This window comes from Phragmites australis, chromosome 24 (genome assembly GCF_958298935.1).
Source record: "Phragmites australis chromosome 24, lpPhrAust1.1, whole genome shotgun sequence".
In the NCBI taxonomy this organism is placed as follows: Eukaryota; Viridiplantae; Streptophyta; class Magnoliopsida; order Poales; family Poaceae; genus Phragmites; species Phragmites australis.
In genome coordinates, this window is record NC_084944.1 from 2,934,700 (window position 1) to 2,951,465 (window position 16,766).

Consider the following 16,766-nt stretch of genomic DNA (forward strand, 5'->3'; position numbering starts at 1 on the left):
GCCTTCTTGATTGCAATTTGTTTCTCTCTAAATTTTGCTTTCGTTTGAGTTTTTCAGGTGTGTTAGGTGAAACAAAAGAGAAGTCCATCCGATTCGAAAGAATCTGATAAGACGTCTATTCACCTTGCCCTATTTACCATTCTTGATCCTATAATTATAAAATAAGAGTTATTGTCTAATTAACCGAAAACCGGTTGAACCGAGTTGACCCATTCATTTCGGTGTAATGGTTCGTTTTTTTTTTTTTTTTTTAGGTTCGTTACCGAAGTGCACAGACCTAGTCGTGGCCCACGACGCCATCACTATTGCTCCATTTGAGGAATCCATTCTGGTTGAGGAAAGTCTGGCACGTTTAATATCCTACCGTTCTTAGACAATCTTAGCAGCGTAACATTACACTCGTAATGCTTACCCAATAAGAAATGAGAAGTCAATTGTTCCATACAGTAAAGTACAGAAACCGTCTTTATCATACTCGCTAGTCGCTATCGATTCGCTCATGCGAAAAATGCAGCAATCTACGCGGTGAATGAATCAAAGCTGCACCGTCTTGCCGGAATTGTTATTCTGCTAGCAGTTACAAAAACAGAGAAGTTACAAAGTGAAGTGCAGTATTACTTAATAAGGATGTAACTAGTTGTCTATATAGATCTTATTTATATAGATTGTATATATATGTTGAATGAAGTTATATTTGTTAAAAAAGAGTGTTTAATTAGTTGTATATGTCTGTATATCAAATTTGATATCGTATAAGTAGATGTAAGAGTTGAGATTGCAATAGGTTGCTCATATAAAAGTGATTTATGACATTGAAAAATGAATCGATCTATACGAGCGGATGCAGATATCCGCATTCATCAGGCTAGACTATGGATGTATATTTACACCCGTTGGATCATATTGAAAAAATAAATACAAACAACTAAATATATTTCTCTCTAGATAATTCATATGTATTATATCAGAATCTTCCGCTACGAGCAACTAATCCGCCTCTAAGATAGTAGCCTGCTTCAAAAAGAAAAAGAAAAGGAATGGACTAGACCACATATTTATGTGATAAAAGCACTTTAATCGTATTAGAAAATGAAATCCATGAGCGCTTTTGCTTGCCGTACGGATAATTGATTCTACCATTTCAGAAGGAAAAAGAAACAGAGTTCATCGCCACCAAGTCATCTGTTCCAACCGCGTCATCTGCTCCATGGATGCGTTACTTGCGTGCCTAATCTGATTAAATAAAATTATTTTATAAAAAAATAAAAAAAAAATATTTAAAATAAAAAATATACAAATAAATACCAGTCGACGCTCCGATTACCGATAAAACCCTACTCGACTATCGGACACCCGGCTGGCACCTATTTTTACAATTTTTTATTTTTATATATATTTCTGCAAGTTTCTAATAATAAAATAATATTATTAAAAAAATCGCTAACGACCGTCTCCATTCTCTCCGACACGCGCACTTCCACCTGACGGAACAGGGTGACACGCGGTCCTTCAACGTTAGGATCGAGGCGATCTTCCGACGAAGCGGTCAACGTTAGGATCGAGGCGTGGGGGATCCAATCGCCAGGCCAACCCCCACAACCACCGTCTTGCTTGCTGGTCACCGATCCCAAGTTCAACTCCCTTCCAATTCCAACCCGCCGCCGTCGTGGTCACCACCCACGATCCTTCCACCACTCGCCTCCGTTTCAGACCCCCACGAGAGCGACAGATCAATCGAAGCCGTGTCGGGTGCGAGGAAGGAGCCCGGGCAAGGGAGGCGGCAATGGAGAACGGCAACCACGGCGGGCAGGGGCAGCACCCGCCGCACTACCCGCCGTACCAGCACCCGTACCCGCAGCCGCAGCCGCAGCCGCAGCCGTACCCCTACGGGTACCAGTACCCGCCGCCGTCCGCCGCGCCCTACCTCGCGCCGGCGCTCTCTTTCCCGGGCTACTCCCCTGCTTCGCCCCCGCCGCAGCAGTGCCACTCCGGCCCGCTCCAGCCGTACCCGCCTCCTCCGGCGCACGCCTACCCGCCGCCGCCGCAGCATCCCTCGCCTTACGGCCACGGGTACGACCCTTACCCCTCTTCATACCCATCCCCCTCCTACCCGAACCCCAGTCCCAGCCCGGGGCTCTCACCCAGTTCCAGCATCCACCACCACCACGCCTCTGCGCCAGAACCCCCCTCCCCCGCGCCTTCCGCGCCGTCCTACCCCATCGAGGATGTCCTCGCCACCATGCGCCTCTCCGACCGTTACGACTACGCGTCGTCGCCCTCCGTGCCCCCGCCTTCGACCCCCTTCTCGACTGGCGGGAGTAGCCACGGCGGCAGGATGCAGATGGTGCCCTACGGCGCGGCCGCGGGAGGGTCGCAGCACGGCGGCAGCGTGAGGGCGTCGCTGAAGGTGGTGCTGCTCCACGGGAGCCTCGACATCTGGGTGCACGACGCACGGAACTTGCCCAACAAGGACATGTTCTCCAAGAGGGTCGGCGACCTCCTCGGCCCGCGCATCACCGGCGCTGTCGGCAACAAGATGTCCAACGCCTCCATAACCAGCGACCCGTACGTCACCGTCCAGGTCTCCTACGCCACTGTCGCGAGGACCTACGTTGTCCCCAATAACGAGAATCCCGTCTGGGCGCAGAACTTCGTCGTGCCCGTCGGGCATGAGGCGGCCGATGTCCAGTTCGTCGTCAAGGACAGCGATGTCTTCGGTGCTCAGATCATTGGTGTGGTGTCCATCCCCGCCGAGAAGCTTCTGTCTGGGGACAGGATTGAGGGTGTCTACCCTGTACTCGAGCCCAATGGCAAGTCATGCGCTCCGGGTGCTCTGCTGCGTCTGTCCATACAGTTCATCCCTGTGGCTCGCCTCTCAATGTACCACCACGGCGTCATTGCTGGCCCAGACTGTCACGGTGTGCCACATACTTACTTTCCACTGCGGCGTGGCATGAAGGTGACCCTGTATCAGGATGCGCATGTTCCTGATGGTTGCCTCCCAGACATATGGCTTGACCATGGAGTGCGCTACCAGCATGGGCAGTGCTGGCGCGACATCTACGATGCCATATACCAGGCAAGGAAGTTGATCTACATTGTGGGGTGGTCAGTTTTCCACACGATACACCTCGTGAGAGATGGGACTCAAGTTCCCTCACTTGGGGACTTGTTGAAGATGAAGTCACAGGAAGGGGTGCGGGTGCTGCTTCTTGTTTGGGATGATCCAACATCAAGGAGCATTCTTGGATTTAAGATGGTATGAATTATTTATCGAGTTGAAAATATGCTGCTTTGAGGTTTTTACGCTAGCAGAGAAACATAATTTCGCATCCACAAATTTCTAATTCTATCAATGTTCTAATACTTAGATGCCTTTTCAACTTTACCTAAGTTGCTAAGCAGATGCAGGGTAGCACTAATGATGTTTCTCTGTAATTGAAATCAGTACACCGATTTCTTGATTAAATTGTGCTGCAACTTTTTTTCCCTGAGCAAACTGTGCTGTAACTTCTCTTGTATTTATTTCTGTGGTGTTCAAGTTAAAGGATTTGCAAAAATATCTAGCTTCATCTGTACTTTATAATATTAAGAGGATATTGCTCAACTTAGTGTCCAGTTTCTCTATGATACAGTTTGGTAGCTTGTTCACTAGAGACATTTGGTAACATGTTTGTTCTCATACTTCATGGTGATTAAAAATCGAAGTGCACCGAGAAATGAGTTGATGAACCCTCATGGGTGGTCTCACCATGCTTATCAAAGTTATACTTATAGGATGGTTTCATGGGCACTCGAGATGAGGAGACACGCAGATTTTTCAAGCATTCTTCAGTGCAGGTATTGCTTTGCCCACGATCTGCTGGGAAACGACACAGCTGGGTGAAACAGCAGGTTATCTCTAATTCTCAATTGTGGTGGCATTGTTGTACAAATTTACCCTTTATGATGAATCATTTGTGGTTTTTTTCACTAAAAGTATCATGTCTATCTTTAGCGTTTATAGAAGTCTACCCCACCCTCACCAATTTTTATTATCAAGTCATCGTGCATTGTAACGATTCTTTAGTACCATGTACTTATCTACGAAGTTTGTGTGGACCAGGAAACAGGAACCATTTTTACTCATCATCAGAAAACAGTTATTGTGGATACTGATGCTGGCAATTATAGGAGAAAGATAATTGCTTTTGTCGGAGGCCTTGATTTATGTGGTGGGCGATATGATACACCTTGGCATCCTCTGTTTCGGACTCTTCAGACTGTTCACAAGGAGGATTATTACAATCCCAATTTTGCTGTAAGTGTCTTGTTTCTGTGCTGTTTCTTGTGTAAAATTCCTGGAATTTTCTTAATATTGAAAAGGCAGGAACCTTATATGATTTTTGGTACTTGATTATCATTTCTCAAAAGGAAAGCATTTTAGCATAGGATTTTTTTTTTGGCATCTGCCCTATGTCTTTATTTTGTGGCTACTCTGAAAATAATAATTCTTTGTCATTATTTTGCAGACAGTTGATGCTCGTGGCCCAAGGGAACCGTGGCACGACTTGCATTCCAAGATTGATGGTCCAGCTGCTTATGATGTTCTGCAAAACTTTCAGGAGCGTTGGTTAAAGGCGGCCAAACGCCATGGGATTAAAAAGTTGGCAAAATCGTATGATGATGCTCTGCTCAGTATTGAAAGAATACCGGAGATTATAAACATAAATGATGCAACATATTTTACTGACAATGATCCAGAGACATGGCATGTTCAGGTATTTATAGTTTTGTATATAGTTGGAAAAAGAAACATTTGCCCCTCTTGTTATTTGGTCTTTCAAGCATTGACCTTTCTTTACTTTGAAATTCAGGTGTTTCGATCTATTGATTCAAACTCGGCCAAAGGATTTCCAAAGGACCCACGAGAAGCAACCAGGAAGGTAATTGTAATATAGTTACCATCTAGCAACACCATATTCTGTAGGTTTTGGTTTTGGTTTTGGCTGACACTTCTTCTGCTTTGGTAAACAGAATCTTGTTTGTGGGAAGAATGTACTTATTGACATGAGCATACATACAGCTTATGTGCATGCTATCCGGGCAGCCCAACATTTTATTTATATTGAGAATCAGTACTTCATCGGTTCTTCATTTAATTGGGATTCAAACAAGGATCTCGGTAAGAATGCAGTGTAAACTTTTGTTTTGTGTTCTTCTATATGACATGATGCTGCACTGACCCTTCCAGAAAAAGTTGATCCACAGTCCTTTTTCCCCTATTCCTTTTGTACCAAACATATTATGGCAACACAGAATAATGCCATATTCCTTCATTGATCCCAACTCAGGTTTGCAAATTGTTTCTATCTTTCAGGGGCAAACAATTTAATACCAATTGAAATTGCTCTCAAAATTGCAAACAAGATCAAGGCAAATGAAAGGTTTTCTGCATACATAGTAATTCCTATGTGGCCTGAGGGTAATCCAACTGGTGCTGCTACACAAAGAATTCTGTACTGGCAGGTTAGAATTAACATTTCTGCCATTGCCTTGTGTCTTGTTTAATGTGTTCGTCAGTTCGTGTAGGTGATACCCAGTTTTTTTTTTTTTGTATGGCGTAATCAATCTTTGTTTTATTTACACTGCAGAACAAAACCATGCAAATGATGTACGAGACGATATATAGAGCCTTGAAAGAAGTAGGCCTGGATGATATATACGAGCCTCAGGATTATTTAAACTTCTTTTGTCTTGGCAACCGTCAAATTGCTGACAGCACTAGCACTTCAAATGCATCAAATACAGCAAATAATCCTCAGGTGAGACTACTTTCTTGTTTTTTGTTCAACTATGCTGAGGACTTGAATCACTTTTAATTTGTTTCAGCAAAAAACTTTTTAGTCATAGTATTAATAAATAAAGTAGCTAACACTACATTGAGTTTACACGACCTTCACGTGGACTGAGGTCAACGGTTCTCTTTTTGTTCTTGGCAAAGTATTGGCATGGTTCGCTAGACTGTATGGTGCACATGTACCACAATTTTAAAGATTCAGACTGTATCTCTCTGCTGATGAATTTACTGGGAATAGCCTTATCATACTTCATATTGGTTCTTAAATGAGATTGGTATAAGTGTGCGTGCGTGCGTGCGGGGTGATTGGTATAAGGTCTTGTTGTTTTGACCATACATGTGGACCAAACAGCCATTGCATGCACTCGAGATCTCTGTAAGAGATTATTTGGAAAATTTGGATTTCCACTTGAGCTTTTTGTTTAAAAGAACCTCTCAACTGTACCAAAATTACTAGTTGATATTTTGTTATTTTAATACTTGTTCTCACGCAAGCTATTTTGACACTTGACATGATTTTTTCTTTCTATATGCTGTGTTGTTCTTCTGAGTCTGTCCTGCATGCAAGCTCAGTCATCTATTTTACACTTACTATTCAGGAACAAGCTAGAAAAAATAGGAGATTCATGGTCTATGTACATTCAAAAGGCATGATTGTGGATGATGAGTACGTGATCATTGGATCAGCTAACATTAACCAGAGATCCATGGAAGGAATAAGAGATACTGAGATTGCGATGGGAGCGTATCAGCCACAATATACATGGGCGAATAAAGTTTCTGCCCCCCGTGGACAGGTAAGTCCTCATGTCTCAAGCTCGTGAATCTCTTGTGTCATATTTCTGATGACATACAAAACTGAGCTGTCCTCATATGCCATAAGCTCCTATTTTTGAGACTGTACTTTTCGTTTGTTATTATACTTTCATGTCTTCACTGCTACTGCTTCATTATTACTCTCAGTTGTATCACGTGCCAGGGGCACAATTGATTTCATGATGCAATTGATGCATCTGTAGTTGTACACTGAATCAAATTTGGTGATTTCACATGTAGATATATGGCTACAGAATGTCCCTATGGGCTGAGCATATCGGCGGTATTGAGGAAGACTTTAACCATCCAGAGAGCCTGGAATGCATGAGGCGGGTTCGGCATCTTGGCGAAGAGAACTGGAAGCAGTTCATTGCCAATGAAGTGACAGAGATGAGAGGCCACCTCTTGAAGTATCCTGTAAGTGTTGACCGTAAAGGCAAGGTGAAGCCATTGGCTGGATGCACAACGTTCCCAGATTTGGGCGGGAATATTTGTGGCTCGTTTCTGGCCATCCAGGAAAACCTCACAATATGAACTTTGGCTATGCTAGTGACCTCTGGGTCATGCTGGAGAAAAAAAGATACAAAGTAGCATATGCTATTTCTTGAGAGCATAGATAGGATGAAAATTTGGCAAGAGGTATAGGTTTCAGACAAGTGGGAAAATGCTAACAGGGTTTATTTTAGGACCAGTACCTTTGTTTATTTAGTGCAAATACTTGCCCAATCGATTTTTTTACCTGTATTTGGTCCCTGTATAAAAAATTAATGAGGTTTCATGTCAGATCCCTCTGTTCAGGGGTTATAGCATTTATAGCAACTGCCAAGAGGTAATGATCTGTTCCATGTAAATCCTGGAAAATAATTGTCTTCGGTGTAAATGGATTCTGCAGTGTGTTTTGGAGTATTGTTGCTAGAATCACTTTTCGGTATTTGATGAAATTGCAAATTCTTTTATTTCTTACTCATGCCTTTACAGCGTAATCTTTCACTGTTCTTCTGAAATGCTGAGCAATGCATCTCAAGGGGTGTCAGGGATTCAGTTCAGAATTAACAATCAGAAACTAGAGCTATTTCTTGAGAAGAGGTACACTACATGGTGGAGAAAAATAAAACCTACTCTACAGCAGGTACCCAAGTACAAACGAGTCATCCTGAAATTCTTTGCTTTTTATCATTTCCTCCATCTCTCGGCCTGAATTTTCACACCCATATACCTGTACAGATTCAAAACATTAGAGTTACTTATCTGAGTCTGATGCAAGCCCATGAGCTAATTCAGCTCAGCATAGGCCTTCAAATGCGTCAGAAGCGAGGTCATCTTGGGTTACCTTCCGAGCATCATGACGGTGGCCTGCGGATTGGTGCCGGGGGAGTACTTGAACGTGGAGCTGTCGATCACCCTCAGCCGTTGCACCCCGAACACCCGGTAGTCGTCGTCGACGACGGCGCCGACCTGGCAGCCGCCGTGGTAGTGCCAGATGGTCATGACGGTGTCCTTGCAGTACTGCTCCGGCGACCGCGAGTCGTTGACGTGCCGCGGCAGCAGGTTGACGGGGAAGTTAGCGGAATCGGTGAAGATGGACTCGACGGAGGCGTTGGCGTAGGTGAAGTTGGCGAAGGCGCGTGACTGGATCACCCGCTCGATCGTCTCGATGCCGTGCACGCACCGCTCCAGGTCCTCCGCCTCCTGGAAGTAGTTGAACGTCACGGCCGGGTTCGCGCGCGGGTCGGCGGACCGCAGCTCGATGTGGCCCGAGGACACCGGGCCCAGGATCTTCTCCAGGATGAAGCCGCCCCGGAACGCCCGCCTGTCCAGCCGCCGCATCGCCTCCGCCGCGCGCTGCAGCGCCTCCGGCGTCCTCTGCTTCGGCGGCAGCGTGCCGAGCTGCCCAGTCTGCCGCAGGACGGTCGATCAGTACTGCATTCTCAGCATGGGAGGAAGCATCGAAGGCCGGGGAGATTAAGCAGATCGCACCTGAGGAGAGAACATGCCGAAGTTGCGGGCAAGGCGGCGGGCGCCCTCGGAGACGGGGATGCCGAACTCGGAGCCGCTGACGCCCTCGATGAAGCTGCCGGCCCGGGTGATCCCGACGACCTGCACGAGGGAGAGCGCGACGGGCACGGGCGACGGGATGAACACCGAGCTCATTGGGTTGTCAGCCACGCCTTGCCCGACCATGGGCTGGTCGACCAACACCTGGATGCCGTGCGCCTCGAGGTGCGCTTGCGGCCCGACGCCGCTCAGCATCAGCAGCTGCGGGCTCCCCAGCGTCCCCGCCGACAGGATCACTTCGTTCTTCGCGCCGTCCCGGAGGTACACCCGGTGCTGCACCCCCAGCGGGTCGGTGAACACCACCCCGTACGCCACCGGGTACGGCACCCCCTCTGTCACAGTTGTGCGAGTTCTTCAGAACTGACCGTCTGGTCTGCACTGTGAGCGAAGAAATGGCATGCACCGATGCACGTACCTTGCTGTCTGAAGAGGACCCTTGAGACGGTGGCGTAGAGGAGCACGGTGAGCCCACCTGGCCGCGCGTGGCGGAGGAAGTCGGCGGCGGTGTGCCGCTGCCCGCTGTTGTCGAAGATGGTTCCCCCGATCTTGGTGCCCGTGACGTGGTCGAACGTGAACCCGTTGTCGGGCGTGACGCCGGCCTCGAGCAGCGCCTCCCGGAGCGCGGCCTGCCAGGGGGGCACGTCGGGGCGGAACACCAGCGCGCGCTCCACCCAGCGGTAGGAAGAGTTCACCAGCCGCGCGTCCCACCCGGCGGCGCGCACGTAATCGTTGCTGGCCCGCGTGTAGAACCCGGCGTTCAGGCAGCTCCCCCCGCCCAGCACCCGCGCGCGCGCGTTCACCACGCCGTCCTCGGAGATGAACCGCTGCGCGGGCGACGCCTGGGACGTGTCCGCCAGCGCGTCCGTGAAGTGCTGCTGGTTCGACATGTTGCGGTGGGGCAGGCCGCCGCGCTCCAGGAGCAGCACGCGCGAGTGCTCCGACAGCGTCGCCGCCAGCGGGCACCCCGCCGTGCCGCCGCCGATCACGATGTAGTTGTAGTGCGACACCAGGGGCGCGTCCTGCGCGCGCCGCACGAACCGCAAGTTCTCGAGTTGCTCTGCACATCACCATGACAATTCACACATTGCAAGAGTGCGAAATCCGAAGCAGAGAAGAACACGTGAACATAAATACACGGCACGCACCGTCCTCCGAGAGCGCGACGAGGCACAGGGAGCCAAGAACGGTGGCTAGAACCAGTGCCACCGAGCTCGAGCTCGCAAGCCCAGGCGCCATTTTCGCAGGCTAACCCAGCAACAGCAGTGATTAGATGGGAGAAAAGTTCGGTTCGTTTATATATCCGGAGTTAGCTCAGGTGTAGATTGAGAGTAGATGGTAAACAACGCATGGTTGTTCTGCAGTGCAAAGATGAGCTGCGAGGAATCGAGGAGGTGGTGACATAGAAAATTGGTGGGGCACCTTAGCGATCAAGGGATCAGGTATAATCTGCTTTACATGCAGGAATGATGGTGAGCCTTTTACATGGAGCAGAACTCATAATCAGATGAATGAGACGAATTTGTTGTGAGCAGCAAGCAGGAGAGTTTACTTGTCAATCTTGAGATTGTTTTGCACGTGCATGATTTTCAATGCATAAACAAATGATCCGGTCACCTATGTTTGATTCAGTCTTCTATTCTTCTCGCCCTTTTTCTTCGGGTTATTTTCCTATTAGGGCATGAATAATGCTATGTACTTAAGGGAAGAGAGCGTTAAGAATCTAAATAAAAATTATAATTTTTAATATAAATAAAAACTACAATTACTTAAATATAATTAACTATCTTATTAACACTAATATAATCAGCAGTGCTTAAGTAAGCATATTGCTCTTCGTCTAAGTACTTGTGCTACTACAATTGAGAAAAAAAAACCTTAATAAACACATCCTCTAAGCACCCTATTATACGTGTTCTTACGACCACGACGGAAACAGAACAGGCTGAATTATAAGGGACCTTCTATTACAAGTGCGTAAGTATACTCTTGATTGGAATTTTTTTATTTTTACATTTTCTAACTTAAAAAATTAAATAAATAGACTCCGGATGAAAAAAAAATTACAAAAATTAACGTCTACCGCATTCTAAAAGGGCTACAGGCCTTTCAGAGGGCGGTAAGGATGCCACGGTGAGAAGCGCAAATCTTACCGCACTCTGACTTGCAGCCATATGAGAGGGTGGTTAGCCCACTATTCCCATAGTGAACAATACTCACCGCTCAATTTTCTCTTCCTATCTCCCTCCAAAAATTCTAAAGCTTTTTTATATGTTCCATAATCTATGTGCAACCCATTTTAATTGGATTAACCTAAAAATTATGTGTATACTTTAAACTAAAATTCTCTTAAAAAAGGTACTTTTATAACTTCTGGAAATCGTTAGAGCATCAAAAAAATTCCTAAAAATTTGGAAACATTCACTAATATTATTCTTATATGATGTACTAATTTCTAAAATTATTTTCAGCCCTAGCTTATATGGTGAAAAAATGAGTTCCTTCATAATGCTCTATTTATATGTATTTTTATAATTTAATGTGATATTCTTCTTTTAACTATATTTGAATTCAAGCATATACAACCTAGGGCTGAAAATAATTTTAAAAATTATTTCATCATATAATAAGAATATTAGTTAATTTTTCCATATTTTTAGGAATTTATTTGATGCCCTAACGATTTCTAGAAGTTATAAAAGTACCATTTTTTAGAGAATTTTAGTTTAAATTATACACATGTTTTTTAGTGAATCCAATTAAAATGGTTTGCATATAGATTATGGAGCATGTACAAAAATGTTTAGAATTTTTGGAGCAACAGAAGATCACTGTTTTAAATAGAGGGAATAAGACGAAAAAATTGAGCTATTAAGTATTGTTTACCACGGGAACAGTGGGCTGCCCCTCTCAAGTGGCTGCAAGGTCTAACCGCTCTCTAAGACGGTGCCTTTACTGTCCTCTGAAAGGGCTGCAACTTTTTGAGAGGGCGGTAGTCGTCTATTTTTATAAATTTTTCATCCGAAATCTATTTGTTTAATATTTTAAATTAGAAAATGTAAAAATAAAAAAGCTCCTCTTGATTGTATAAGTTATTGGGCTAGCCTGTAGTGAGCCTATCAATGGGCCTCAAACCAATAACGGCCCATAATATTCGCTGAAAATATATGAGACCTGAATTTTAGTTTTTAGATAGGACAGCAGAAGAGCTTTGTGAATCTGCGAATACGAAGCATATGATAATCTTGCTGCGACGTAATGCCAATCAACACTTCGAGCATAAGCGTGGCTTAGCCAGAAATCGAACTCGGTTTTCTGCTCTGCGGTCTGCACAAACCACGGTAGTGTGAAAAGTTGCATTCCACCGGCGCAGCCATGGGAGACGCAGCCACACGCTCTGTTCGGCTGTTCCACTTCCTCTCTCCCATGCCCAACAAAACAAAACGAAACAAATGTCCCGGGCACCTCAAGGATCCCCAGCAACTTGTTATTTCTGCTCACAGTCGCAGGCAAGTTCGATTCGTTCACATGGTACTCATGTACAGACACGCCTCGAAACAACGAGACGATTTCTGCCAGTCCCGCGTCGTGTTTGTTCTAGTTTCCACAAGGACCCGGACGAGACAGGGGCACCGCCGCGCGATCACGCACCAACGAATTATCTAATTCAAAATAAGGATCTGCAAACTTCGGAAATTTTGAAGAAAAACAAAATATCTAATTTCGGATATTTTATTTTATTAACATGTGAGACCCGCAAATTAGATGACGAAAATGATCAAAATTTTAGTAAAATCGATCTTTTCGACGGTAAACGAAGAAATTATAAAACGAAATTGAAATCTCTGTCGAGTACTGGTCTGTTTAGCTCCAGTCACTGCAAGGTAGCAATGCCCTTTCTGTTGGTGCCAATTCATTGATTTGGCAATGGTACCGATGGGATTCAGTCCTGCAAATCGCAGGCAATGGACGACGAACAGTTGTGGTGCAGTGCAAACAGTTGCGGATCTTTTTGCTTTTGGCCTAACAGCAGAAATCCACTGAAACAGTCTAGGAAATTACTCGGTAGAAATCTGGAACATCCTTTCTCGAGCTGCAAATGGAAGTCGTGGGTGGCGTTGCCATTTAATTTACCAATGCAGTGCTTACTCCGATCCTGAAGTTTCAGAACCTCAACTGGGCTATTCTGAACTGAGAGACTTTAACGGGTGTGTTTAGTTACTCGGACAAGGTTTTGTAAAGCTTTATCATATAAGCAGATTGAGAGTAAAGGAGGCTAAGCTAAGTTATATTTGTTGAAAAAAGTGTTTGGTTAGTTGCACGTTGGTCTGAGTTTTTATTTAGTTGATTGAATTTGAGATTGTATAAGCTGATGTAAGAGTTTAGGTTATGATGGGTTACTTACATGGAGATAATTTTATAACACTAACAAGTGAATCTATCTTCATGAGCAGATGCAGAGTCTACATTTGCCGAACTAGGCTACAGAGTGAAGCTCTAACTTCACTCTCGGTTTAGGATAAGATTATATATTTACACCCGTTAAGCTATGCTACAACAGTAGATATAAGCAACTAACATGTTTCTTTTTTAGATTCTACATATCCGCTGAACACCCTATGGCATCGCTTCACTTGCCACCCCGCGCTTGCCGTCGGCATCCACTGCTCGCACTACGTCTCATTCTTGCTCCCCACCAAGGACGAGACGGTGGCCGCGGCGGACGTTGTGAGCTGTGCGACGAGGTAGCGGGAGCCGATCGTGCGCAAGGAGCTGCTGCGCCCCAGGCGCACCTGGGACTCATAGGATAATTCACTCCGGTAGTGCGGGAGTGCGACAACGAGGTGTTGTGCCACAGGAGGGTGTTCATCGACTTCGAGGCAGTGATGGAGGAGGTCGGGGAGCTAGTGGAAGTGGTTCAACGCAACATCACCGAGACGCTTGCGGAGCTGGCCACCGGAAGCATGCAGGGGCGGCGCAACGACAACGAGATCACCGTGCTCAAGTCCGTCGGCACGATTGTGGTCGATCTCTTGGCAGCGTGCGTGCACGCTACGTTTAGGTGCGGTCGTACAGGTGGCAGTGGCACGCAGCTGATACGTTCACTTGGGTCGAGGTTGCTGGCGTGCGGCATGATCTTGGTGACGAGGCCAGGGAAGACGTTGTCGGGGTCGTGGGCGTGCAGATTCTGCTCCAGGTCTGAAGAAAGTTGTTATTGAATTTGTTAGCAACTGTACAGTTTGCAAGCAAGCAAAACCAAGCATGTGCGTTATCCAGGCTTGTTGCAGCCTTTGCCCGTGCCTTAACATGCTTGGCAAATTGTGTCTCTTGATTTCATCGAAGGGTTACCAAGATCTTCGGGATTCAACAACATATTGGTTGTTGTCGACAAGCTTACCCGGTATGCTCATTTCATGCCCTTGTCTCACCCATATACTGCTTGGCAAGTTGCTCAAATTTATTTGAACTCGATTTATAAACTGCATGGTTTGCCTCAAACACTAATCTCTGATCGTGATCGCATTTTCACAAGCGCCCTATGGAAGGAATTGTTCAAGGTTGACGACACCCAACTGAATATGAGTTCAGCATATCACCCACAAACTGACAAGCAAACCGAATGTGTGAATCAGTGTCTTGAGGCTTATCTGTGATGCTTTGTTCATTCTTGTTCGATGAAGTGGCATTTTGGGTTGGCCTTGGCAAAGTTTCAGTACAACACGGATCACCATTCAGCGCTCGGGTGTTCTCCGTTTGAAGCATTGTATGGTCATAGCCCAAGGCACTTTGGTATTCTGGATGCTTCAGCCTATGCAGCTCTTGATCTTGCAAATTGGGCCAAGGAATGTTAGCTTCGCACCAACCTGTTGCGCCAGTACCTGATGCGAGCACGCCAACGGATGAAGCATCAAGTTGATCAGCACCGCTTTGAGCGTACATTCAAGGAAGGTGACTTGGTTTATATGAAGCTACAACCATACATCTAGTCCTCGGTAACTGATCGTTCCAATCACAAATTAGCTTTCTGTTACTATGGTCCGTTTCAGGTCATCCAGAAGATTGGTAAGGTTTCCTACAAGCTTCAGCTGCCGGCGTCTAGCCAGATTCATCTGGTCTTGCATAGCTCTCAGCCACGTCAGGCACTGCCACCAGCCACGGTCAACCAATGCACCATGCTGGAGCCGCTGAGTGATGATGCAACACCACCGGAGCCGACGAAGATCCTGCAACATTGTCTTCATCGTCGTGGATCCAAAGTGGTGGAATAGGTGCTCGTCCAATGGACCAACCAACCAGAGGAGCTGACCACAAGGGAGAGGTTGTCTGAACCGTGCCATCGTTTTCCCTTGGCGTCGGCTTGCGGACAAGCCGGTTCTGCAAGGGGGAGGATGTTACGGTGCTGAGTGGAGATGTGGCCCAGAAGACTCCTCAAGCCAAGACCCCAGAAGCTGGGCCGGCTCCAGCTCGGATCAGGAAGCCCACGACCAGATACCTATTCAATGTTTGGGCCCGTTAGACATGAGAGCGGGTGAGATATATAGCGAGAGGAGCGGCAGAGAGAGAGGCAAGAAATGAAATGTACCATAACGCCCTTCTAGAACCCCTCTTCCTCCTTCTATTCTACGTCTGTTCTTTCTTGCTTCCCACGAACCTTCCAATTCTTTGCTGCAAACATCTCCAGATTTTATCGTGTTGAGTGAAATCGCAAGTCAGAACATAACGCCCTCCCCCACCACGTAGATCTCCTCGAACGGCCACATCGCCAGCCGTGGCCCGCGCACCACCAACACGCCTTCGTGCTCCTCCCCTGTGCCGGCGAGCAACCCCACCACCGACAGCAGCAACGCCGCTCTCCGGCCATCACTAGTGACTGACCTCTATAGCGAGTATAGTGTGGCTGCGGCAATTCTGCAACAAGAAGACAAAGTTTGCAATTTGTTTGTTCTCGTCTTTGCTCTGCTGACTGCTGTCAGCTCTGCCTGGCTTGGTGCGTATGTGTTTGGACTTTGGACTCTGGAGTAGCTAGAGGCAAGAGGTTTATATAGACGAGGGGACTTGTGGAAGCATGGGCGGATCCATCTAGTCTCTACCTTCGTAGCTAATGAAAGCTCCCTGAGCCTCCCTTCCCCTCACAATTTTTTTTTTCAGGAAGAGGTTGGAAAAGAGAGAGAGGAAGAAGACTCTCTCATCTAGCTTCTCTGCATCCGATACTGCGTGGAACTGTGGAAGCGGAGTTGCATGACGGGAAGGTGAGATACCGAGATGAGATGGTGAGAGGCTGAGGGCAAGCTAGCTGCGGTGGAGGCATGGATGTGTGGTGAAATGGGTGGCAGAATTGACAACCGAGTAACAGTCTTCTCACTCCTTAAGAAAAGATAAAATTGGGATTTCCGGCAAGGAATTGAGCGGAGAAGTATGGGCTGAGCTCATCGATCTGCTATCGATTTTTCTGTTAGGTGTCACTTGAGTGGCTCAGGTTGATAACGTGGCTAGTCTTACTGATAATATTTAATTAATTATATTTTATGTGAATTCTTTATTTAGATATTTGAATTTTATAATAATTTGTTTTTTCTAAGATTATATTTGATATAGATTTTTTTCTATTTTAACCCTAATCTCAATTATTATTTATTTTATTTTATGTGGACTCTTTATTTAGATTTTTGCTTTCTAAACAATATTGAAATTGAACGGTTAATTTTCCATAATTTTTTATTCCGAATTTAACTATTTATTAATTGTATTTTATAGTAACTCTTTTGTTTAATTTAGACCGTTAGAGGTTAATAACAATGAATAATTTAGATTTTTTTTAGTTAATGTAGTAATTTTATAACCTTCAGAACTAACGTAATGAATTTTTTTTCTTAAATATTAAGATAATAGATAGATTACAGGCGACCCACGCGCACCAGCCACGGCAAACGGGCAGGACGGCAGGTGGCGCGCGCGAACCGTCTCTGGCCCGGCGTATCTCCCACAACCGGACACGTCGAAAACTATCTCGAGAATCTGACTTAAGCGGCGGATGGCCATGGAAACTTCCATATCTCCT

At 45.9% G+C, this 16,766-nt stretch overlaps 2 protein-coding genes across 3 annotated transcripts; one reads left to right on the top strand and one right to left on the bottom strand.

Moving 5' to 3' along the window:
* Positions 1 to 1,637: 1,637 nt before the first annotated feature.
* LOC133907867 (phospholipase D gamma 1-like) lies at positions 1,638 to 7,563 on the top strand. The gene is made up of 10 exons (XM_062349963.1): positions 1,638 to 3,259; positions 3,778 to 3,894; positions 4,106 to 4,300; positions 4,512 to 4,760; positions 4,857 to 4,925; positions 5,017 to 5,164; positions 5,360 to 5,508; positions 5,634 to 5,804; positions 6,439 to 6,636; positions 6,896 to 7,563. Exons 1-10 carry the CDS (start codon positions 1,784 to 1,786, stop codon positions 7,187 to 7,189), a joined length of 3,066 nt encoding a protein of 1,021 aa, XP_062205947.1. The 5' UTR covers positions 1,638 to 1,783; the 3' UTR covers positions 7,190 to 7,563.
* A 265-nt stretch (positions 7,564 to 7,828) lies between these two features.
* Positions 7,829 to 9,961, bottom strand: LOC133907868 (protein HOTHEAD-like). 2 transcript variants are annotated; one of them, XM_062349965.1, is made up of 5 exons: positions 9,856 to 9,961; positions 9,126 to 9,767; positions 8,633 to 9,042; positions 7,986 to 8,551; positions 7,829 to 7,871 (listed from the first exon to the last, which is right to left on the bottom strand). In XM_062349965.1, the coding sequence occupies exons 1-5, from the start codon at positions 9,944 to 9,946 to the stop codon at positions 7,829 to 7,831; spliced, it is 1,752 nt and encodes a 583-aa protein (XP_062205949.1). In that variant the 5' UTR covers positions 9,947 to 9,961. The 2 variants fall into 2 exon arrangements, with proteins under 2 accessions (XP_062205949.1, XP_062205948.1); XM_062349964.1 differs by having other exon boundaries at positions 7,986 to 8,521; positions 8,663 to 9,042; positions 9,856 to 9,946.
* Between the last annotated feature and the right edge of the window lie 6,805 nt (positions 9,962 to 16,766).

Excerpts from the sequence above, each read along its gene's own strand:
- LOC133907867 (XM_062349963.1), top strand. The coding sequence starts at position 1,784 with ATGGAGAACGGCAACCACGGCGGGCAGGGGCAGCACCCGCCGCACTAC. Across the intron at positions 4,926-5,016 it reads CACGAGAAGCAACCAGGAAG|AATCTTGTTTGTGGGAAGAA; the intron begins GTAATTGTAATA and ends TTTGGTAAACAG. Across the intron at positions 5,805-6,438 it reads ATACAGCAAATAATCCTCAG|GAACAAGCTAGAAAAAATAG; the intron begins GTGAGACTACTT and ends CTTACTATTCAG.
- LOC133907868 (XM_062349965.1), bottom strand. The coding sequence starts at position 9,946 with ATGGCGCCTGGGCTTGCGAGCTCGAGCTCGGTGGCACTGGTTCTAGCC. Across the intron at positions 9,043-9,125 it reads GGTCCTCTTCAGACAGCAAG|AGGGGGTGCCGTACCCGGTG; the intron begins GTACGTGCATCG and ends CAACTGTGACAG. Across the intron at positions 8,552-8,632 it reads TCGGCATGTTCTCTCCTCAG|ACTGGGCAGCTCGGCACGCT; the intron begins GTGCGATCTGCT and ends GTCCTGCGGCAG.